Source organism: Argiope bruennichi, chromosome 1, assembly GCF_947563725.1.
Source record: "Argiope bruennichi chromosome 1, qqArgBrue1.1, whole genome shotgun sequence".
In the NCBI taxonomy this organism is placed as follows: Eukaryota; Metazoa; Arthropoda; class Arachnida; order Araneae; family Araneidae; genus Argiope; species Argiope bruennichi.
Genome location: NC_079151.1, coordinates 43,091,299 through 43,118,330, shown reverse-complemented (window position 1 = coordinate 43,118,330; position 27,032 = coordinate 43,091,299). Strand labels below are relative to the sequence as shown.

At 26.6% G+C, this 27,032-nt stretch overlaps 1 protein-coding gene across 2 annotated transcripts in view; it reads right to left on the bottom strand.

Moving 5' to 3' along the window:
• The window catches only part of LOC129965271 (lachesin-like), a 389,830-nt gene that overhangs the window by 49,041 nt on the left and 313,757 nt on the right, over window positions 1-27,032 (bottom strand). For both annotated transcript variants that reach the window (XM_056079171.1, XM_056079231.1), the window contains exon 2: window positions 9,543-9,646. In XM_056079171.1, coding sequence (XP_055935146.1) covers window positions 9,543-9,646 — 104 coding nt within the window. The remainder of the gene's footprint in view (window positions 1-9,542; window positions 9,647-27,032) is intronic.

Sequence of the window (27,032 nt, the reverse complement as noted above, 5' to 3'; positions counted from 1 at the left end):
TATTCTAAACCTTGTTATTTGAGATGTTTCCACATTTATTTTTGTACTTAACTCATAAAAACATCTTTAGTGCTATTATTAAAGAATCAAAATATACTTTCTCGTTTTATTTATTGCTTGCATTCTTGTAAAACTGCATCCTATAAAAGGAAATTACTCTGTATTCCATTTAATTTCTGATAACGCCAATCTACTTATTTTATTTTGGATTATTCCTATCCAAAATAATTAATAATAATCTTGTCTTTTCATTTTAATATAAAAATTTATTGTTTTGATACAATGTTCTCTTTTGGTAATTATAACATGCACATCTTTATAAAACAACTACTAGAGAATAATGTCCTAAATTAATGCCTACGAAAATGATTGCATAAACAAAATCTTGTAGAGCTAATTGCTTTAATCTTTTGCTCTAAAATACATATTCTTGCCACGGAGAAAAATCTGGTATGTGATTTCCATTTTTTTAATAAAAATTATTTGCAATTTTTACACAATGTAATTAGTTTTTTATTATTTTTAAGCAGATACAGTTATAATACAAAAGGTTGTCAGTTGTCACAATATAAAATTAACATTTATGTATAGTTGGAAAAGTTTCTGAATTATGTTAAAAAACATGAATACTTCGAAATAAATGGACTTAGTAAATGTTTGAACTGTGGGAACTGCTGACAGATCTCGTATCCTGTATGGCGGCTTGTTGGCCATGTTGCGTCATTAATCACGTGATGCTTTCCCGCCATTATGGGCAGACGAGAGGTGGGCAGTGAGACTGTAAAACGTACAGCTCACGCTCCTATATCTTTATGTGTTCAATGTTAGTAATGTTTTGTCCTTTGTTCTTTAATCTTAATAAATATATTTCTCCTATTAATGCTGGTCGTTGCCTTTCCCCACAGAACATTTTTTATGTCTCGACAATTACACATGTCAAAGAAACATGACTGATAAACTTCGTGTTTAATGCATCGGCTATGGCCAGTGATGGCCAAATTTTTATAATTTAGAATTTTGAGCTTTGCTAACCATATTACATGAAAATTTTTTTACATCATATCATTTCGAACAGATCAAGACCTCAACAGAGTTAACTAATTTCAAGAAAAATGTGTGTCTATGAATTATGCGATCAAACTCTTAACCGTATGAACAAAGACCAGGAAAAAGAGGAGCCATTAATGCATCTTGAAGTCTTTTCTAAACAGGTAGCACGAAGTACTAATTATAAAATAAAGGATGTTTTAGTTAGTAAGTTTAAAAAAAATCCTTTTACGTTGCATTGGTAAGTTTACCTTCAAATTAGTGTCACAACGATAATAATATTATGTGGTAATATTAATTTATAAAATTTATGAAAAGATAAGACTTTTTATCCAAAGAAAATTCTGTAAAGCAATACGAGAAAAGTATATTTTAAAATTTTTTTTCTCATTACATAATGGTCTTTTATCGAAAAATATTACAGTCCTAACTAATAAAAACTGCTTTAAATACCGTAAGCATAAGATTATTAACAGTTCGTTGCTGTCTAATATTAACTCTTTATAGAACGAAATGATACAGTAAAAAGGTTAACAAAGGATTAAAAGAAGAAAAGCCAATCGACTTTTATTTCGTTTCCACCTTTATTCATATTTAATCAGTTCTTATTTTTTATTTATTCTGTATATTTTTCTAGATAGTTTTTACTGAGATTATTTTTTTCATATATTTTACAATAGGAAATTTAATTCTAATTTATTGAAAATTAATATCACTAAATTAGAATTCCAAGAGTAAATTGATATAATCCAAATGTATTGTAGTAACTGAGAGTTCCTTTAAAACTACAATTTGAGTATTACGTCAAGATTTTAGAATTTAATTCAACATTAGACATTTTTTGAGAAGTATTACGTGGAGAAGTAAACTGACCATTATTTTTGGTCAGTCGTTAATATACAGCAACATTAGCAGTCTTTAATATAAAATAAAATAAGAAATATTTAGCGTTTTATAAATTCTATCAAAAAAGAAATGATTTGAAAATTATTTAGAAATTTAATTACAATAATTATGCAAGTTTCAGGATTAATAATATTTAATAAATTGCGAAATTGATTTGTTTGGAGATGAATGACTTCATTAAACTGCATTTCATTTTTCAAATTTAGTGTTATAAAATTTTTTCAATGGAAATGTTTTCTGCTATCATAAGTACTTAAAAATTGAAGGTATTTCATTTAGTAAAAGGATTACCCGGATAATGCACAAAATAATTATTTAGTTAACATCTTTAGAATTCAGCTGTCAAAGCATTACCGAATTTTCTCCCATTTATTGGATTCGGATGTTAGTCAAACTTTCAGAATTAGTTTGAAATGAATAAAAATTCAAATATATGGAGTATTTAAAAAAACTGTATTTATTCATTTAAAAAATTGTTCAAGTATACTAGAACAAGCATTTTAAACATAATTTCATTAACTATGAAATACATAATCAAATAGAAAACTTGAAAACTTGAATATTACCAAAAATGCAAAACAGACCAGTTCTGACATATTTTCTGGAAGCTACTTTTTTCGGCAAGCTATTTTACTACAAACAGTGCATTATAAGCATACAACCAGATGGCTTCATAATAACAGTGAATTTATTTAACTTCAAATAAAGATGATAACCTGCAGATTACTTCAATTCTGTATGGTTTTTAATCTCGATAAAAACTCTGTGGTAAGTAAATTCTCATTTTACTAAAGAGAGAAGCAACACAAAAAAACAATTGGCTTGAATCCAGAAATTAAAGGTATGTGTGCTATCATATCATATTAAACAAAAAATAACTTTATTGAAGATATTTTTGCTAAAAATAGGATATATTTAAAATGTAGCAAGATATTGCATTCGCCATAAATAGTACTTTTTAGAGAGATTTTTCCATCCAGAGACGATATCTCTATCCTCACTTTATTTTTCGCATTAGCTTAGATTTCATTTCAATTCTTTTGTAAACAACCCTGTCAGATTAAACCTTTTGCTTTTAGCAGATAAACTTCCCACGATTTCGAATATAAGACGATAAAAGACTGTGAAATTATGAATTGCTATTTAAAATTTTCCTTTCTGTAAAAAGTAATAGTCTTAAAGAGTTTTAATGTGAAGAATTTGATTGGAATTGTAACGTTATTCTTTTGAAACTAAAGTAAACTTTCCACTTTATTTCACCATACTTACTATTTAGTTTCATTTGCAAAATACCATTGAATTATATCCAACAAATTTGGCAGGATAATTCCTTCTGTGATTCCTATATCTTTAGAAACAATTTTTATTTACATGAGAATATTCTCGTGTGCATAAAAACGTGCTTTTGTAAATATTAAAGCGTTTTATATTAGATTCATTGCGCTTTCTATTGGATTTATAAGGCTATATATTTTTTTTTAAATTGACATCAATCTTAGTTTTTTCCCCTTTGATTTCTATCATTTATGGATAAAAATATCAAAATTATGGAAGAATTCATTAACAAAGATTCTTCACGGAATCTTTTTTTCTGTTGAAAGTTATTTAACTAAGTTTTAAGTAAATATTATTCAAGTTTTTATTATTATTCTACATTCGAACACATACACTCAATGGCGAATGGTTTAGAAAAAAACTTATCTCCATTCAATTTCGACATTTCCTGAAATTTCTTCATAAGAGATGATCTTCATTATGCAAAAGCTCTTCTGTTTTCATTTACGTTTTATTCATATTATCTTGCATTAAACTTGGATTGCAACTCCATGTTGACCATTTATGAGAATTGGATCTGAGATTATATTGTTTTATTATTCCTTTCAATATGAAAATGGTGCGATATCATGAGACAGCATTTTAATTTAAATTACTATCTTAGACAGTCACGACTGAGCATTACTTTGAATATTCTTTGTTAATACTTCATTTATTGTCAGCCTTCGTTTAATTTTCAATCACGCTGTATTTTGCATGAACATTTTTATTTCGTTTTCCCCTTAACAGATATTTAAGTATTAGTCTTCTTGAATAAATTGTACTATATTTGGAAAAATATCCAATAAAATGCCAAAGAAGTAGCATTAAGCTGAATATGAAATGTAATTTTTTTCCCTCTTTCTTTTTTTTTTGGAGAATGGATGTGGCCAATATGAAAATATGTTTAGCTGCGAAATAATTATTTTGGCATAGCTTTATTCATTGAATACAATCAAATCTATGAGTGAACTCTAGAAAAGGAGAGGTTAAATATATCATTCATGTCACTGTTTGATCCAATGACATACATTTCCGACAACTAATATTTTCTAATGTTAAAGCTTCCGATGCGTAATACCGGTTACCAAAAATCAGTTCTTTGAACTGGCTTCCAATCACATCTTTATGGCAAGTTTACAAAATTATATTGTTTATCCTATTTGAAATACATTAATATGTTCACAAAATTACTCTTCCATCTTACAGACCACGTTCACATAAGAAAAACGGTTCATCATATATTGAAGCACATAACACATGTTGCATAGCTTTTTTTTAATACTTTCTTCTATAAAAAGTTTAAAAAACGGATATGTTACAATTGTAGAAAAGAATTAGATTCAAGATTCTGACGAATCTCCAAGTTTCTGATCCCATGTATGAGACTCTGATAAGAAAATTGGCTTTCTGGGATTTTCGAAATGTCCTCAATTTCATGTAAAAGGAGAGGGAGGGGGTGGAAAACGCATTTATAGGAGAGTATGCGAAAAATTTTCGGAAAGACCATTCCCTCTGATTATTTTGGAGAAGAAGTTCTTAATAATTCCTTTGAGACAATTAAGTTTATCTATGTTTATGCATATAATTTCATAAAAATATGGAAAACAGCAAACTACTTTGAAAATAATGAGAACATGATTTTATCGAATATAATTTATTTATTAGTTCATAAATAGGATGTCGTGAATATGCGGAAAAATTAAATTATGTACATCATTTTAAGGAATGGGAATAAGGACTTGTGTTTCAAATTCGAGGCATATTTTATTATAAATTATATGAAAATGTGTTCGAAATACACGGTCTCTAAGACCAAGTATAAAATACATAATGAAATTGAATAAGCAATTGAGTTTCGCATCCAGAGCATATTTTATTATTAATTGTGTAGAAATATTTATTAAGTGAATCTCTACGATCTGCAATATGAAGTCGTTATTTTTTTAATTTCAACATTGTAATTAGACAAGTCAATATTGGTTCTATTGCGTAATTTTTTAGTTCTTATTTTATTATGAATTCTATTTCTAGAATATAATATTTTAGCTTATAATAATACCGTCTTAGTGTTGGCTGATTTCATCGCAATTATTTTTTTTTTAATTTCCAGTTTCGAAAGTGAAAGAATAAATGAAATAATATATTTTCTTTAACCGAATAGAAGTACAAAGTTCTTTAAAGTAAATAAACAATTTCAGCTTGTTCATTTGATATGGTTTTTTTTCACAGTTAGATTAAAGCAACTTCAACTTTTGCAGATTCATATTCAGAGGATTTTAAATCCGTTGAGTTATTGTAAAATGATTAAGGAATGTTAAGCTGATATTCACATTCCTTTGCAATATATTCTATTTAATAAATGGAATCTGATGTTTGTATGCCATATTTTAGTAATATGAGTATTTGTCTAGGTTGAATAATTTGATCAAGAAAATGATAGGAAAAAAGTAGAAAAAAAGGAATAATGTTCTAAAGGTTTAAAATATACCGTTTACGACTTTACACTTTAAAAATAAATATAAAACAAAATTTTGTAAATTTACACAACATATATATATATATTATGAATTGGAATTAAAATGCAATTCAAGATAAATGCTATATTTTTCATAATGTATGTATCGTTTTAGTAAAAAAAAAAAAAAAAAAAAAAAAAAAAAAAAACATGATCATTTGTGAAGTAAAGGAATTTGTTTTTGGAATTCGTATAATGATTAACAAAATAAGACTACTTGGATGTACAGTGTCACACACATAATTAGATACTTTCGTTAAGTTATTCAATAAATTAAAAAAAAACAAACTATTCTACTGCGTTAATGTCTACAATTCATTTTGATATTATAGGAAAAAAACATATTTTTATTTAAAAAGTTGAATTATGATGTCAAACTATAAATTATTTCCAGCAATTTGATTGTATTTGCTTGCTGTTAGGATAATAAAACTCTTATCCCAAGTAGCCTTAATATTTTATGAACGGAAATGGAATGATGGGTAACAAGTGTAAGAAACAGGAAAAGGAAAAGCAGTAAAGAAATACATCGATATGTTATAAGGCTATTTTTTCGATGAGTTTTATAGATTTGCATACATTGAAACAGGACACATTGACTGATCTGAAAACGAAACTTCAGAGCCGATTTTAGAATTTTCGTTTTGGAATATGTAATGCAAACCAAGCCTAAGCTAAAGTGCTCATCAATCTGAGCTTTTATATTTTTCTTGCGCTAAAAGATTCTTATTCCTGTGCATTTATACATTTAGTAAATATTGATTGTATTGTTTATACGTATTGCGAATTTCCAAATTAAGATATATTGAAGTCATATTTATGACAATTTTGTGATTAAAAATATATAGATGATAAAATATAATAAACTTTTGCATTTAATCCAAATATCATGATTATACGATATCAGCTATATAGCAAAAGAAAATCATAATAAATCATTTCATAAGTCTGCTTTATTAATAGGCTTGATAATAGGTCATTTTAACTATGAAAAATTATTCTTTTCAATTTATTATCAATTAATTATTTTGCTGATATCATCAATTCTAAATTACATACAATTCCCAAATAGGCTTTAAATAGTCTTATAACTCACATAACATCTCACAGAAGCATTCTTTCATTGAAACAATTAAAAAAATTCTTAAATTTTCATTTCCAATGATCATGATATCTTTTTGTGTATAATCATCAAATTTGGTATAAAATTTTATTTATGACGAGTAAATATAATAAAATTATGTTTGGAAATAAAGAAACGTTCAATTGTAATTTCTGTATTCAAAATAGATCCATAACTTTTCTACAAGCATCAAACAGAACAAGTTATCTGCTCAATCTTTGGTAACGGTCTTTCCAGTAACTGCCAATTACTTTTTACGCCTTATTACTTTGTTTCCCTCTATTACTCTGATACGCCCTATTACTCTGTCGCTGTCTATTACCTTGCCACCCTCCATTACTTTGTCACTGGATGTCAACTTTTTGCTATCTAATTGGGTTTCCCTTGTAACTCTCTATTGATCTTTAACGGATATCTTAGTCTTAAGATCTTAATAGCTTCTTTTATTATTTGGGAAAGAAGGGATTATTTTGGTTACTTTCTCGTTTAAAATAGTGCAGTTAGAAAATCATAATTTTATTATATAAAAATGCTAGAATAACGCAACATTTCTTTAAAAGTTTTGATTTGCGATAAGATTTCAGTTTTCTGCTGATCCGTGTTCATCACTCTGAATTATTTTTAAACTAATTACTGTAATTTTCTTGTATTATTAATTACTAGAATTTCTATATATTTTGCAACAAATTAAAAAAAATATTTTATGCAGACAAATGATATATTTATATTTATTTTGAAAAAAAAAATAATGTGTTTGAAATTTAAATGCCACTTTTTCCATTGCATAAAAATTTGTTTTCGTATAAATCGCATCGCATTGCTTTTATGCTTGGTTTCTATAAGGTACCACTAACCTGTTTTATTACCATTTTAATTTCAGAACATTTCCAATCACAATAAAAAGTAATGACATTTAGGTTGCTATACACTATATGTTGAGATAGCTTACACCGGTACTTAGAGACAAATTACAGAGTAAAACCATTCATTTCCGTTAAGGTAAGACATAGAAAAAAAGTTAATGTTGTAGAGCATTTTCAAAAAGCCACCTTGCAGACATTGAAATTGATAACAAAACGTTTAAAAAGCATATTTATTTGTTCACGATTTCCAACACTCTTACACCATAAAACGTGACGAAAATGGGAAAACAGCCATCTCAAGATGCCCCTTTTTTTGGAATTCAAAGTGCTGAAGAGCACTTTGAAGTTACAATACGAATTAAGACTTTTGTTTGAATTTCATGATGCACACATCTTATTATATCAGGTGACATCAGGAATACTTGTTTATGATCTTTGGTGCTGCTAGTAAGATCATACAGATTTCTCCATTGAGAAAATCATGCATAGTCACATCAAGTATTACTACGAAATTTAATATCCGGCTATTTGTTGCTAGAATGTTACAAAAACGTCCATCAAGTACTACCTTATTTTTGGGTTTTATACAAAAGAGCCCTCTATATTGAGGCCATATGTTTACCTACAGATTGCATTTCCCACTTTATACCATATTTCGTAATCGAATATGGAACGAATTCGAGCAGACGAATTTGCTTTTTAAGTTTTTTGTCATTGGCATTACTGTCCTTAGGATAATTTTTTAATCATACCTCCTAATTTTATAATCAACTTTCTTTTCCTTCGGTTTTTTTTCCAAAACAAAACGATACTTCCTTAATCAGCCTCCAGATTGCGATATAAGGGTTTTCAAATGGTGCATAAGTACTTTAAAATAATTGTCTTTTTTATGATTATAGCTGCTGTCCTTCTGAAGTTAGAAGAAGGCCAAAATACTTTTGTGGACACCTTAATTATGCAAGCATAGAGATCTTAAATACTGATAATGATAATTAAGTGTTATCAGAATTACTTTTTTAGAATTAGAGTCGATTATTTAAAGAACAGTTTGAAAGGAATTAAACGATTGTTATTTCAGAAAGCAAATACTATATTTTTGCCTTTCTTTCTTCTCTCAGAAAAGTATGCAAATGTATGAGTACAAATAATACTTTGAAATTTTTTTTTAATTTTTAATAGTATAATGATCAATACCAGGCAAAGTCGTAATATAATTAGATACACCACCTATTTATTAAAGAATGACAGAACAATTCCATAATTTTTATTTCCCGCCATTTCATAACTCAATTTATTTCAAATTCAGAGGAAGGGTTAAAATCAGTTTGTTATTTTCAAAATTAGCTATTTCAAAACTGCTTACAATTATATTAATTTTTAGAAAAATTATTTTTATCAAATATATTATTAAAAAAACCTAAAACTGTCAGTGTTAGTTGTAATTTTGTTGCAATTATTTTAATAAGAATGTCAGCATTTGTAATTTGCCCATATTTTATATATATTACACCTTATAGCTTATATAGGAGCAATATATTTATAAGTTATGCTTAATATCATATAAATTACACAATATACTTAAAAGAAATAAATTATTGACAAGATGATATTTAATCAGGGATATTCAATTGTTTTTCTTGTTATTTTTTCTACTTAATTTCTGATTAAATCAAAAATTAATAAAATTGTCTTAAAACAGTTATTGAAGAATAATTTGTTCATCTTTATTTAATTATTAGGAGCAAAATTCCAAGTTCAAACTTGTATTTACCCTATAGGATCCTAAATTTTCCACCGTACACGGTAGCTCAGCCTCGCCTCCAAGAACTGCAGTGACGTTTGGAATGCTCTGAACAAACTCAGGCTCTAGATCAGCTGTTGATAGAAAAAAATCTAATCAATACATTAAAGATCACACACACTCTCTCTCACACACACACAAAAAAAAAACTATTGATATTAGCTACTAAAATATTGCAATGCGAAAAAATTTCAAAATAACCTAAATTAAGTGCAAAATATGAATATAGGCTATTCTGAATCTACCAATTAACCGATAAGTAAAACTAAGAAATATTTTTGTTTGAAGGAAATGCTCCTTCCATAACAGATTTTGCAATTTTAAACATTCATTAGATGATAAATTCCTAATTAAAACATGAGACTCTAGAAACACAATTAGATTTTTTTAAACACGATTTGTAGATCTATTTAAATATAACCGAGCAGTTAGTACATAATCTTATAAATGGACCCTTGCCAGGTAAAGGTGCAGCAGAGACAGAAAGAAAAAGAACATAGAAAGTTCATAAATTTGTAGAAAGCATTCTAATGAAGATAAAGAGCATTCTACTTTTAAACTGTTGGAAATTAAACAATGTTTAATGGTATGATCTTACAAAATTAGCCGCTTTTGGAGATTAGCTTATTCACACAGAGTGTTGATTTTTTTTAAAAAAAATGGAACAACAAAATTTGTACGGAAATAAAATTGATACCATTAAAAAAGCAATTTTCAAATCTTAAGATTTGAAAGAACAATGATTTAGAGTCGATAAGATTGAAAAAATAAAGAACAATTTTGTTAGAAAATCCTTTTGGATGATTCGAATATCAATTTCCATATGCAAATCAAAGCGATTATCAATGTGTTAATGGTTAAACCAAATTTTGGGATCGATTAAATTTTCTGTTTGAAACCTATTTCTTTTTTCTTAATGTTTAAGTATGCTTTTAAAATAAAGAGTTCATTCTATGACCAGTTAATGATATAAATTAGTAAATAGCATTTTTCTAAAAACATTTTAGCAGATCTTTAAAAAGAAGTGCCCATTTCATATATATCATGGTTATTATTGATTGAAGATATCTAGTTCTTGCAAATACTTATAATTGCTCTAATAAAATTGAATTTATGAAATACTTAAAAAAAACGAATGCAGTATTTAAAGAAGTACCAAGGAAACTGATATTTTTTTTAAGAAAAAGATCAAACAGTTAATAAGAAACACGATTACTGCATGACAAGGAGAAACACAAGGTAAAGTTTGGTTCAATTTTCTGCAACGAGTGGATAATGGCTCTCTAAATGGAAAATAATGATTCATGATGATTTGGGAAATAAAAAAGAAAATATAAATAAACATGGTCAACAAATCCATGAAAACTGTGCTTTTAGATATTATAGTATTTTTTAGACTCAATAGATGATAAAAAGAGTTTTGAATTAAAAAATGATATCAGATACTAGCGTTTATTCAATGACACTGGATTTTTAACTTCAGAAAAAAACCTTTAGACCATTAAAATGTTAAGTCAATTTTAATGTGGAAATCACTATTTTGTAACTCAATTTAATATTTTTAAGAACGTTTCATAAATATGCCAATTTTCCTAAAAGTGGTTTGCATATAATTGTAACAAATATAGAATAGAGATATCGTAGGGAATGAAGTTGCATTTTAGAATAATGCTACAAATTTATCTTACTTTTATGTAAATAAGGCAGTAGAAGAATATACGTCATTTATTCACTTCCATGTTGTAGTTTCGACTAAGTTTCTGCTGCATTTCTGTCAGGGATATGCTGATAAACCATGCGCATGAATAAACGCGAGCGAAAAATAATTCTAGAGATGTTCTCTACAAAATCGAGAAATAATAAATCACAGTTCCTTAAATTCACTTCGCAATTCAGAGAAGACAAATCTAGATGGTCAACGGAAATCTCCCTCACCAGCCATATGTCTCTTTATTTGAATTTCTTTGAATGCTTAAAAAGACATTAGAAAAAAGCGTAACCGGAAAATATATTATGTTTCAGTATTCTTCTCTGGAAATAAGGGCTCTGGAAAATGAATTTCAATGAAGAATGGCTGTGGAAAACAGAAATATTCTTTGCGTTTGGAAATGGAATGCATTTTATGTAGAATTTCATCATGCATTTGTAGGTAAAAGGCTGTTTCCTGCGCCTAGACTTCAGGAGAAAAACAATATTCAATATCATATGTATCTTCAGCGAGCATTTTGGATGTCCTGCTTCAGAATTTTAATAAAAAAAGAGAGAGAGAGAGAGATGAAATTCATTTTTAATTTTAATTATCAATTTTTAATGGTTTATGTTTAAATTAGTTTTTGATTACTTAGAAAATAAGATCAAGTATAATAATTTTAAATAGTGAAATAGTTTAAAAGTTGGAAAAGAAAAGTGAATGCAATATTTAAAATTTTTAAAGTAAATTATACTTTTCTGTTATTAAATTATTTTTATAATTTTTTTATGCAATGACAAAATTTTCTGCGAATGCTAAATGTATTTGTACCATGAATAAATCTATACTATTTAAAATAATTCTAGATTGAAGTACAAAAAGTTTATTAGATCCAGTTGCTACATTTCAAGTGTGTAAAGAACATTTTTTTTTCCTTTGATTAAATTTGCAGCGAAATGTTTCGAATAAAATATAATAACTACGAAAATTAAAATTTTAAAACAACAAACGTTTCTATTGAAATGCAATTATTTCTTCAAACTAAATATGCATTAAATAGCAAATTTGAATCTACTTAACACTTTTTCAGACCATAAAAAGCATTTCTGAAATTTAACAAAAATCTTTTCTAATGAAAAACTGAAATTGCACTTAACAGCATCAAAATTCTTAAAAATTGGGGAAAAAATTATCGTTAATCATGCAAAGAATGACTACTGACAATTGAAAAAGTGGAGTAAAATAACTCTAATCGTATTTAAATAAACGTGAAAGAATAGTTTCGAATTTCGAAAAAAAAAAGTTTTATTTTTCATTTAAAGGAAAAAAGGTACATTTATAAGAAAAACGGCTTTTAGCAAACAATTTTATTCAACTGTAGTTGTTTCAGTGATTTTATAAACAAACAAAAATGTAATGAATTCAAGTGTATTTGAGATGTTTCATTTATTCATTTTGAAAGCTGTTATTATCCAATCCATTCAAGTGTTAAAAAAATGTGTTAATTAGCACACTATTTCCAGTTAAAAACTTTTTAAAAAATTGACTTGGACACAAATAATTTTCAAGTGTTTTTAATTAGATCTTCTATAAGTATCTCATTTTCCTGATGACTCGTTCCCAATTTTTTATTCATCTCTTTCAGAATTTGATAATAAGCGAGTTAACCTACAAATTATTGACTCGAAGTATAACGAGAACCCTGCTCCTTGTCTAATCCCCGGTTCTCTAATCTCAGTGTCAGTGGCGATAATGAGGGTGCTGCCATCACTAACAAGAATAAATAAATGTCAATTACTACAATTAACGTGTATGGTGATTTATCACCTATTGTTCTCGGTGTTTTCCCGAAACACTAATAAGCACCAAAAAGGAGGAAGGCAGTGCTCTAAATGAAAGCACTAATTAACCACGTCTTTTCAGTTCCAAAGCGAGGCCAGTCATAAATAGAAACTGCAAAAATATGAGTTTCTTGATAAGGAAGGTCTTTTTTTAATAAATAAATGCATTTTTCTAGGTAGAAAGGAGGTGATTTGCATACATGAAGGCTTAATTAATTGGCAGCAAATTTTCTCTTATTTGACACATAGATTGCTTATAAGCAAATAAGACTAATGGTATTTTTCTTCATGCTTGAAGTAATTAATTTGCAAAGATTTGTTACGTATTTGTTAAATTTGCACTGAAAATTATTATCGAATGCATTCTTTTAGAAGAATGAACCTGCTTGAAGCGTATGAGTAAGTTATTCTGGATTAATACAAAATAAAGTTTGACGCTTAGAAAATAAAGTTTGATGTAATTAATTCAAAAAGATTTGTCATTTATTTTTTTCAGTTTGAATTTAAGATGCTCATAAAATGCATTCATTTAGGTATGTTAGTCCTATTTAAAATTATATCCATAAGTAACTCTGTATTAATTTTATTCTTACAATTATTAATTAAACTGATAATAGTTCTCCGAAATTCAAAAAGTAATGATGAAACATTGCTCAGTTCATTGCAAAAAAAAAGTATATGTTAGTTTCTTTAAAATGGTAAAATATTCTAAAATTCAATCACAGAAACGTCTTCAATCTTTTTTATTCTATTAAAAATATAGTTATTACCAAATTCATTCCATTAAAAATGTATTCATTAGCAAATCTCTCTTTGAAAGAAAATTTAATTATTATCATAATTCATCTAAAATTTTTTTTTATTCCTATTCTAGAGCAGAAAATAGAAAGAATAAAAGGATATTCAAAGTCTTGTAGCAATCTTTTGGCAGAATGTTCCGTGAATATCATTAAAAAAGTCAAATTATGTAAGTTGAAACTACAGAAGATAATAAATCTTAAAATTATGATTACTTAGATGGATACCAGTATAAATAAAAGAATTTGAAATCATAACATTAGAAACTACTGAAAAATAATAGGTTGAAATATGTTAAAACTAACATAATATATAAGATGATAAGACACATGCTTTAAACTGAAATGTCATAATAATAATTTTTTTTATTGTAATTGAAGTTTTCACTATGGAAATTTTCTTTAGATGAATAAATTAGATAAAAAGAATTGACATTGACGGCTGAGATGGAGTCAAAAATTATTCTATTTTTTCTTTTATTTTTTTATAAGAAAATTACATTTTTGATTAATATATATATTTTTTTGGTTAGTAAATGAAAAGCATCTAAAAAAAACTGAACTCTTTAAAAAGTTTCCAATTTTATATTTTAATTTTACAAAGAGGTAATTGTTAATTTTAAAAAAGAAGTAATAGTTAGTTAATAAATTTGATAAAAAATAATTGTGAGATGACGGGGCAGATAGAGTATTAGAGTAACACTACATTTTTGCTTAATCTGTTTTTATGGTTAGTAAATGAAAATTAATTATAATAATTTGAATACTTAAAAAAGTTTCTATTTTTATATTTAAATTTAAGTTTAGGTAATAGTTTTCCTTAAGCGATTTGACACATTATAAAGCTTATGCATGAATATTTTTACTGCATATGGGTTGATTTGCGAATATGAATTTCTCATTTTATACTTTAATTATGAAATGATAAATTTCCTAAAACATATTAAGTTCTTCAAAATATGTTAATTTCCCAAAAAAGCAACTTTTTACAAATGCTTGACTAGATTGTATATATATATATATATATATATATATATAATCAAGAAAAATGAGGAAAATTCAATTTACAGCTTTCAGGTTGATACGGCAGAAACTCAGTTATTAAAATTACAAGCTGCAATTTTAAATAAGCAATGAAACACGTTTAAGGAGACGAATTATAAAAATATTTGAAATCCTTGTACGAATTTCTGAAAGAGGTACATTTAATTATAAAAAGATGTTATATTTGATAATTTTAGTACTTCGATATCTTGCTTCCAGCAATTCAATCTTAGCATTTTATATTTATTATTCTTACTATAAATTCAAAATATTGCAATATAAATAAATTTATCCATTTAAACAAATAAATTGTTTTGATAATCATATAATTTAAGTAGTTATGGATGTCAGCAGAAGTTACGGAACATTACATTTAATCATTATATGTAAATTTATTTCTTAATCAGAAAAATTTGTGAAACACCACAATTATCTAGTGATATGATGCATTTCTGTTTTAAAATTCAATCAGATCCTAATGATGTTTTCAAAAAAATTAAAGGATTTAACAATGTAAATCGAAATATTAACAAATGGTTTTGTTATTTTTGTATGGAAAAAATCTTCCCGTTTTTTTTAAATTTAGTCTTTTATTTATTTAGAATATTACAAGGGGAGGGTACGAGTTGGAAAATTGACTTCGGGATGAGATTTAGTATAATGGTAGTATGCCTTTTGGATATTTATTCACTAAAATATTAAAAGCCAGCCAATTTCCAGAAACTTTCAGTATAGATTATATACAAATAATATATCATCGCTGTCGAATATCTGTAGACCACTGTCGGCAATTCACGAGAACTACGAATTCCCGAGGCCTGAGTTCAGTCCTGGGCAAGTACATCACAATTTTTCTTTAAAAATAATTTCTAATTAATTTATAAATAATTTTAATTAATATGTTTTTTTTTTATTTTTTATACTAAAACAAATGCTTATTCATTTCGCAATAAATGAAATAATTTTTCTTTTAAAAGAACTTATATCGAATTATAATAATTTTCGTCATTGTATTCAGGAGTAAATTTAAAACTTTGAAATATAAGCATGTCTCTAAATTTAAACATTTTCCTTATTTATAAAAACTCTCTGCAAGGAAAGAATATATAGATAAAACGGTGTGGGTGGGGAATAAGAAATGTAAGAAATATTTTTGCTCAGAGACCATTTTCGGAAATGTTTTCTAATTTGTTCTAATTGTTGTTTCCATGATTAAACTTGATTCATGTTTTAAAATCCTACGCAAACTAAAAGTTACTAGCGATGATAAAAATAAGTTTTGTTTCAATTTAGGAAGAAACTTTAAAAGAAAAAGAATCCTTTGTTTACTTTTCTCATCTATTTTGAAAGAATGTGAATTTCTAACTTGAAACATGTCATAAAAATCCAAATTTGATGAAAAAAAGATAGGAGTATAAGTTTTAATGTATTGCATAGGAGTATAAGTTCTTTCTAAATTGCATCCAATTTCTATGTTGCTTTTATTAACATAGAGATAGAAAGCATTTTGAGAAAATAATTAAAAAAAAACTTTTTAATAACAGAAGCATAAAAAGCTTAATAAATGTGACAGATTTTTAAAAATAATTAAAATGGATTAAAGCAAAAGTTAATTAATTTTAAGTATATAAAATGTTCTTTAATAACGAATAATTCTTCAAAAACATTTTTTTATACAAAAATCTTTGATAAACTTAGAATAATTTATTTCTCTGTTCGCATTATGAACATCACCAAGATCTGATAATTAAATACTAGTAGATTGTGGTACTGGGAAACTAAAAAGAGTATGGAATGGAAAATGCATATAAGAAATATCGAAATTATTAGACAGGTAAAAAATGGGATAACAGAAAAAAATAAATAAAACATTTAATTCAATTTTTATGAATAAGCAATGATATTTCCAATTAGTTAATATCGATTTAGTTATTTTTTTTAAATAATGTCAATATATAAAAAATAAAATTTCTTTAGTAATTCAAATTTTCTGTACATATTTCCATTACAAATTAACGGAATAGAATACCACAATTTGTGCACATCATCTTGTGCACAAATGTGGTGATCTATGATGTGCATCAATTTGTGCACATCACCTTGTGATTTTCTCAAAATAATGACCTCTGAATAAATGCGACTGTCAAACTTTTTCAGGCTATTGTACTTCAAATAACATTCCGTTTAATCTTATTTTAGAATCTTTTATTCCAGTGACTATTTTAAGAGATCAAATCTTTACCTATTACAGCACTGGTTCAATATCGAAGCCATCTAGCTAAATGACACTTTTGAAATTCACTAAAATTGTGAAAATGTAGCAATTTCACAGTTATATTATTTATAGAAATAATAAAATAAAATATACATGCAGATTTATAGACTCGCAAATGCAATAATGCATTTCACGAAAATATTTCAGAATTACCTCATGGCATCTTCTTTTACGAATACTTATTTCTCATAGATTTCTGATTTATACAGTAAAAATATAGTATTTATTTAAAATAACTTTTGTTGAAGTACGTACTCATTTTAAGAGTTCAGTGGAGAAAAGTGTGAGAAAATAAAATTCATTAACTTTTTTACTGCTATAAATTCTATCTTGTTGAACAGTCTTCGTTTCAAACAAGAGATGTAAGATGTAAAACGAGTTATCATTACGGGTGTTATCCCTTTACATCCTGCACCCCTTATTTGAAACAGAAACTGCCAAGCCAGTATAGAACTTGCATGGCCGGTTGGACCTGGTTAGTAGTGAAAGAGATAAATCATGATTTGAGAAGTAAATAATATTAAAAACAATAATTTGCATTTTAAATTTTACAACATAATATTAACGTAGAATATTTAATCCAATCATGTCATGAATAACCACCTCTATTTTTTTAACTACATACTAGAAGAGTAAAAGAGAGGAGAGTATTAGAAAAAAAGGATGTAAAAGTTAAGAATATGAGCAAAACCGTATGCTACATCAATAGTTTTGAGGAATGGCTCGTCGTCTTGTGAACAATATAAACATTCACACTACAAAATAAAAGGAAATTTCTTGAAATCAACAATGTCTGAATAATCTGTCAATTTTATATTAGAAAAAATAAATCATTAAAAAAATGTAATGTATTATAATATGCACAATTTAAAGTAAATACAATGTAACACTCTCTCTGATGAATAAGGAAGTTGTAGAAGATATATCGATTGAACATATTTAAGCAGAAAAGTAAATGTAATCCTTTATTGATTCAAAATTATACATATCTCTAATATTTTCAAATTTACGTGATTGATATAAAGGAAGCAATTTCGCAAGCACGAACAAAATTTATAATCATTTGTTTCATTAAAAAGCACTAAATTTCATATTTACCCAACAATATTCTTAAAATGAATTCTAAAATTATTACACATTTATCGAGTAGGCTTGGAGAATGCAGAACATCTCATTTCGATTTCAGTGTTGTTCGTTTGAGGATTCCGAGACTAGTGTTTTTTGACGTTTGAATTTTTTTAAGGGTTAATATACAGAAAAATGAACTGTTATTATGCTTCTGAATTTCGCAAATATTTCACTTCATAGTATTATTAAATATAAACAGCTCCTTTTCCTCCTTCCTGTCACCCCTTTTTGATGAAATAAACGCCTTCTCAAGCATGCGCAAATGCGCGGAGATTTCCGAAATCTGAGAATGAACACTATGCTGCTATTAACTTTCGATATCCATACATTTTATTTACATTTCAAACTAGAGATGATATTTTTTAGGTAAAAAGAAAATCAATGTTTCTCAATTTCTAAAAACTTCCTACATAATGATGTAGTAAAAATATTGTAAGTATTGTATAAAGTTTCAATCGCAATGGTAAATCATTAAATACATTAACTATTCTAATTCGTTTTTTAATGAATTTTTTTGATTAAAATTCATTATTTAAAGTCAATTTTGAAAAGAATGTCTTGTTATAAGAATACATTCTTGGTCTTTATCTAAAATGTCTGTTTTTTCAAAAATTTTAAGAACCACATATTTTACACCAAATTCTTCAACCATGCTTCCGAAATTTAGATAATAATATATTGTTACTATATTACATGCATTTCTTAAACACAGTCATGCTGTGAATAAATCTGCTTTTTTGCAGAAGATGAAAGATTTCCTGCCTAAGTCTCTGTAATTTAACATTTTGCGATTCATAAGCCTGATTGAAATCCCGTGATTTAGCATTCATTGAGAAACGACAAAACTGATTTACTGATCCATTTTATAATTACAGTCACAGTCACAGGTAGGCGGCAAATAGAATTCTGCAGCTCTTAAGCGTCCTTGCATCAAGAAGCAGGCTGAGGTGGTCGATGTTCCGCTTGCTCTCATGCATCGTCACGTGAACGAACGGTTACGCTGATTAGAGCGATATTAAATTTTCGAAACTGTGCTTCGTTCGCGATTACCCAAGGAATCTGCACGAATTAAATTACGTTTCGACAGTTTTCAAGTACACGTCGGTGAATTACTGCGTATTGAATTACTCGTTGGCTGAGAATAGTGGCGCAAGCTCTCGGCGTACCTGTTGGGAAGCTGTCTGGGACACGATAAAATAAATTTTTCATAAACATTGTTCTGTAAATATTTTATCAAAATTTTCTATTAAGTCAACAAATCATCGAAATAGAGCACAATAAACTAGCAGTTTAGGTATTCTTTTTCAGATTTTCGGTTATAAGAATAATCAAGTTTATATTTCATTTTAGAAGGAGACAATTAAATAATTATATATGCAGAATGCGGATATTATTATTGAATAAGAAACAAGATGAAATTTTCGCTTAAAAATTACGAATATGTAAAGGAAATATTGAACAAGAAACTAATGAACATAAAAACAATAAAAAAAGTGTGATACACATTTTAAAAATGAAGATAAATGTAAATGTTATTAATATTCTCCAGAAAACTAAATAAAAACAACCTCTGCAAGGTTACATCCATGTAAAATACTATCATACATGATAAATTCTGACATTCATTAAACAGAACAAAATGCGTTTTTGGATGGAGAAATTATACATATTATTATATTTTAATGAAGTAAAATCCAGTTTAATTGCATTCAGAGGAGCAAGCTTTAACGTCATAATACTTTATATATGCTGAGAAATGACGATATATGATTTCTATTTGATATATGATATCCATTTGTCACAAAAGGGCATGTTTGTTGTACTAGAGTTGTTCTTTTCGATGCTTTCACTCATCGAATCATACTCTTTTTAAATTATGATTAATGGTTCTTGATGTTTGTTTAAGTGAGCAATGTATCTTGGGAGAAAGGTAATAAATGCTTCATCATTCAATGTACATGTCATCTGTACTTATGCATTTGTTTTAATCTGTCCTTCAAATAGTGAATATCGTCATAGAATAATCATTCATTGTTTGAGGTGATCCAATCAGCAACCATTTTTGTTTTTACTTTTTCGTAATTGTTGAAGTTTTACTGGGAAAATTCAGGGAATATCGGTGAAAATAAGTGGAGATTCGCAGAGGTCACGTCTGATAAGTATAGAGGATGGGGCTCAAATTTCTAGCCATGTGCAGAAATGGTGTCTTTGAAGTTTTTCTTCGAGTGATGTAGTATGCTTGTGATTGTCTTGCGTGGATGTATTGCTTCAAAATAATTTTTCATATTTTGCAATCCAATCTTGACACTTTACAATCAATACACGACTGAAATCGATCAGTTATCAACGGTAGCGAGAGGTATTATTTACTTCAATGATTGTAGAAGTTCATAGTTCACCAAACACTTCTAATCCCAATGTATGCATAAGTGGGGAATTATCACTTTTGGAATTGTCTCAACAAGTGTGCACTGACGTCTTGTGTTAGGGCATAGTTAGCTTAAATTTTCACAAATATTTGACGTCTTTAAAGCCAACTCACACTCCCGATAATTGAGTGAGGTCATTAGCACCGAAAACTTTCACAGAATACCGATGGATTGTATTCCTGTTTACCACCTAAACACAATATTACGCTAACTCGAAATCGGTTGTACATAAACTCGTTTTGAGGTACTGTCATAAAAAAAACAAATTGGTGTAATCGTTGAGACTATGAACAACAGTGACATCAGGAGAAGAAATTAATAATTATAGATCGGTACACCTATTAAAAAATCTAAATAAAAATTTCAAACATAAATTAATTTAAAATAGACGGATGATTTACTGAAAGGGCAAGAAGGGAATTTAAATTAAATGTAGAAATTCTTTCATCTATAGATTTTGAATATAAAAAATTAATTCAAATCATATAAACTAAAAAAAAACATATATTGCCTTTAAATATATTATAATTTTTTTAATAACAGCTTTAAATTCTCCATTATGTCAAATGAAAGAAAATAGTAGTTGTGATATTCAGAATCATAAAATGCTTTCCGAAAAGTTCTTATTTAAGAATGCAAAAAAGAACCAGTATTCATCTAAACGAAAAGTAATCGGAATAATTACTATGCGATACAAATCACTATAGATATTGATAAAATAAGAACATGTGAAATAAATTACTGTTAATATTAAAGAAAAAAATTGAAATTTAAAATTCTGCAAATATATTACTTTACACTAAACGGCATAAATGGGGAAACAGGAGACAAGAAATCTGTTAATAATTTTGTTATAAAAATTAGCTAATTTTTTAGACTTAAAAATGATGTTTCAAAAATATCTAAAATCACAAGATGCTTTTCGTTTGGAAAAATTATATATGTGAAAGAAATGAATGGGGATTTTGTCATATATACCACCTTTAAATATCACACATCTCTTTCATAATTCAGAAATTTTAAAAAAGTATCTTTTGTAGTCTAAATTTTTAAGAAAACGTTTAATTATTCCCAGAAAAATGTAGTTGAGTATAAAGAAGTTATTAACTAACATTTTTAAATATATAATGTATCTAAGAGGAAAAAGGATATAATTTTTGGACAATTTTGGATAATTTTTTTAGCTTCTCATTTAGAAGAACAACTATTATAAGAAATGTTTTTCGTTAGTTGCAATTGCTTTGAAATTAGAGATTGAAACGTGATTTTTAACCCCTCATTTTGATTATTTTTTTTAACATGATCAGTATTTCCGTATTTAAATAAATAAAAACCTTTCTTCGCTTGATTTTTTTTTTTGAAATTTGAAATTACAAAAATGTTTATTGACTAATGCTAGCCTTGAAGTATTTACTAGCAACATTATGTGAAAATGTTCATCTATAGAAAATATCAGTAGTGCGCATGCATTAGTTCTTTTAAAAGTATTTTATTATAGATTTTTATTTATTTGTAGCAATACAAATCATGTGAAAGATGTATTTAGAAATAAATTGTGGATTATGTGATTTCAATAGCCATTATCTATTGTTGCTTCAAAATACATTTCATTATTTTTCGCTTAGAATTGAAAGAGATTTCAAAATATTAACTTAGATAGAAATCAAGTTTTCTTTCCAAATTGCTGAATTTTTAAAAAAATCATTGCATAGCGCATTGTAAAGCTAAAATGTTTGTCTTATAATTGCTCTTCATATAGTATAAAATACACTGGCCTACCTATGAAATAATGTATACAATTTTGTAAATGATTTTGAGAATTAAAATATAAATTCATTTCTGGTGCCTAAGATTTTATTGTGCATGCCGAACACAAAAATTATTTTTAATTATTTCATGATTAATTAAATATTTTTCAAAAAAAATAAGTGAATATTAAAAATATATTTTTCTCCACAGCATATTTTACAAATAAATTCTTGGGCTTAGAAACAAGGACCATTTTCGGAAATTCATTATAAATCAGATATTGTTTCATTGGCGATAATTTTGGATTCCATCCAAAATCTACTCCATTTGCCACCGCGTTAAAAGCATTAAATCATGTTCACGCCTCAAGAAAGAAAAGAAAATGAAATAATTAATGCTTTATTTGAAAGAAGCAAGTCTATAGCGACATCCAATGCGCAACCACGGCAATTTCTAATCGAGTTTTTGGCAGGAGAATATAATTATATGTTCTTGTACAATTTCCAGTAAATGCAATTATCCAAAATTATTGCCGTGTTTTGGTCCGCTTTCGTTGCGAATAATATATGGATGCGGCTTCGAAACAGAAGCAATTTATTCGTTCAAAGTGTTATGAAAGGATGTCATACTTAATGTAAGGCATTAAATTTAACTGTATATGAAGTAAGCGACATTAACATTCGTTATTTAGTAAAATTGCTTATTTAATGTAGAACATTAAACTCAACGGTATCCAAAGCATTCTCATCAAAATTCCTTATTTAGTGAAATTGCAATCCCAAAATCATTCCAGTAAGACTGTAGTAGGAATACTTCAAGCAAAATGTGTCCAATTTTGAATAATGGAACTAGTTAAAACTCAATCACGGTTGGAGAATTTCTAATACACATTTCAAAAAGTGACTTTTTCTTCAATTGTTCATTCTCATTTTATTGTTTTATTTCTAATTATAATTTATGTCTGAGTATAGAAAAGTTTGCTATCGAAAGTTTTTGCTCAAACATGATTCAAGAAATTCTAATACACTTTTCAAAAAGCGATTTTCTTCAAATTGTTTTTTAACATTTTATTGCTTTATTTCTAATTATAATTAGGTAATTTATTTCTAATTTATTTGTAATTATTAATGTAAGTTTTCGATATAAAAATTTTTTGCTTAGAGTATGTTAGTATTTTAACATTTTTCAAAAGATGATATTTATAATTTCCTTGTGGTATATTTAATGTTATTATTTTCATTGATCTTTCATCTCATTGGAACTCATCTACTCAGAGCCAAGTAGTCAATTTTTAAACTGTTAAAAATAGGCAAATATTTTCAGCAATCAAAAGAATTTTAAATAATTTATTCTTCATAACCGTTAAGTCAATAAATGTTCAGCTGAAAATTAACGTATCGCAACTTTTTTTACAATATTTTGATCTTATTAGGCATATTTAATAAATTATTCTTAATATACTAACATTTAAAACAAATTATGGTCTCCTCTTATTAGGCCTAATTTGATTGAATAATAAATCAGTATTTTACCCATGTTCGAACATTTAATTGGGTTCGTCGAGGGAGATCAACCAATACATAAGCGACTCTTAGAAATGCCGTAGTTGATTGACTGAATTTAATGAAATTAAATTTTCAGAACTCGGCTAGTTATAAAACTGAAAGATTTTTTTTTCAAAGGTAAGTGTTTTCACTTACATTTGAATAATATTTTATTAAATATGATTAATAGGACCAATAGGTTGCATGAAAAATTAGTAAAGATAATTGTCTATTATTCTTGACGTGATTTAAATCCTTTCTAAAACAGTAAGTTTATGTTTTATTCTGACGGTTTGGTATTAGTTAATGATTAGAGAGGATATTCCGTTTAGCTAGAGATATTTAACAAAATATTTTGGAATTTTATCAGCATTTTTTTAATCTGAAATTTCTAATATAAATTTTTGGGCAATATTATATTGTAACCCGTATTAACTGCCAGTATATTTTGCGATTTATACTTCCACTCTTTCTAGACCTACAGAATAAATAAATAGTTGAATATTTTCTCTTATAAATGATTGTCTTTATTTAGGACTGGAGATGAACTTGTTTGAACTTATATTGCAAAGAGATCTGAATAAAAAATTATAATGAATGATTTTTAATTAATATTTATACATTTAATTAGTTAATTAGTCAATTGATGAATTAAATTATGCTAATGATATTTTTAATTTTTATTTTTTAATCGACAATGCATAATTCCTATCTGAAATTGTTAAGTTGCGTCAGACTGTAAATACATTTTTTTAACTAAAAATAACTAGAATTCAACTAGTAAACTAACGGAATTTACCCAGTAACACATTTCTAAACCATGTGTGTTAAGACATTTTTTTTTTCCATCGGGAGGAAAGTTTTAAATCATGTAAATGAACCTATTTTATACTTTTTTTTCTCTCCGTAAATATACCTCCAATGAAATTATTAAATCAAAATAATCTCCAGAAACAAAAACTCAAACTTAATAAAATATTCTTGGCACTCTAAAATTTAAATAACATAAACTTCTCTCATTTTGATCAAATCTGATACATATTATGAATTATCGCTCTTTCCGATAATTTCCGGGAATTTTAAAGTTATTTTCAAAGAAAATAAATGAAACTACGGATTCTGTATTTTCGGAATTGTTGTAGAATGGTTTAAAATAATAAAATCATTTTTTACATAAAAAGCTTTTTTTTATAATTATATCCAGTATAAATCATAAAATCTAATATTCGGTGAATGACAAACTCAATGATTCAATAAACTAACTAAAGTTCTTTGATACTTTTACGCCAATTTTAGCAACGTTTCTCGCTTTCAAATGGTTTAATGAATAATCTAACGATTAGATTAACATTATTCAAAAGTCTTTCACTCTTATAGAGTTCAATATTTAAACAATATGTAAAATCGAATGAATATGTCTAGACAGTTCATGGCCTTTTCCAATTTGAATGCAGTACAAAGGTACATAATACTGACTTCATCCATCCCAATATACCTCAATAGTTTGATAATCCTTTTGTCTAGTAAGAAAATTGTTTTTATCCAGTGCAGAGTAAATTGGATTTATCACTTGAGAACTGTAATAAAATTTCCAATGAAAAAATTATAAAAGACAACACACAATGATAGATTTTTTGATGTAACTTTTTGATCATTTCGAAATAAACATTTAAAAAATATTTTCACAGCATACTTAATAATGTAGGTTTAATCCAAAGAATCTGAATCTCTTATTTAATGTTTAACTTTAATTTTTCCCCCTGCCTATAATCCGAAGGGAAAGTTCTAATCCATGACTTGTAATGATTCCTTTTCCGTTATAAGGTGCGTGCATTTCAAAAACCCTTTAGAATTCTATTTTTAGTTTATATATATATATATATATATATATATATATATCATATAAAAAATATATGGTAAGATATCTTATAAAGTCTTATTTTTATGTATGTGATTATTATTATTAGTTTTAATATTTGGGAATTTTTAATAGGGGTGTATCGTCTTCAAATTCTAGTTAACGAATTGATTTTAGTTCATAAGAAGTAAATAAACCTTTAAGAAAAAAAATTGCTTCTTTATGTTTTAAAAGACTTGAAGTGAATGTAATTAAACATTTAAAAACATCGAATAGAAAATTAAAATCCAAAAGATTTCTTATCAGATGATCACCAAAAAGGTTAATTACACTAGATTATTGTATTGAATATTTATTATATTTTGAATTTAGGTCATTTTTCAATATGATGTTGTAATAGTTTGTTTTAATTGATTAGCCATAAAAATATTGTTAAGGTTTTATGTTTTTCTGAAATACTTTAGACATTTTAGTCAAGTTCTAACTAAAGATGAAAACAGTGATCTGTGATTCGAGTGTACTTTGCAATTTTATTCCATTCTTTCAGTATTCGGATTCATAATGTAGAGAATTTTTTTATGAGACATTTAAGCCTTTATTTTTTAATTTATAGCATAATGGCAAATCCATTTTTTAAATATTTTTCAGTATATAAATTATTATATTATGTTTTTATAAAATATAATTGTGTATTTTGAGCATTATAAATATTATTTCGAAATCAGATCAATGTCAATAATCTTTATTATCTTTAAGTATCTCTTAAGCTTAAGAAATAAAACTTCAAAATCAATTAAGAAAATTCAGTTATCGAATTATAATACTTGTTGTCACCGTTATAATTTCAAAATTTAGGAAGAGTTCTGTTTTCTCTGGATCCTTTATTCTAGCAATTATCTAAAATATTTTATTTATTTTGAAATTCAAAATAATTTTGTCCAATTATTAGATTTTCCGAAAGAAGTAGTCATTAATTTACTGTAGTCATTTTTAGTAATTATCTTGTGTTTCCATTTTTTCAACTAGAAATTATTAAATTTCAATTTCATAAAAATATTTAAATCTACTAAATTTGTTTCATGTTCGTTAAGGGTTTTATTCAAAT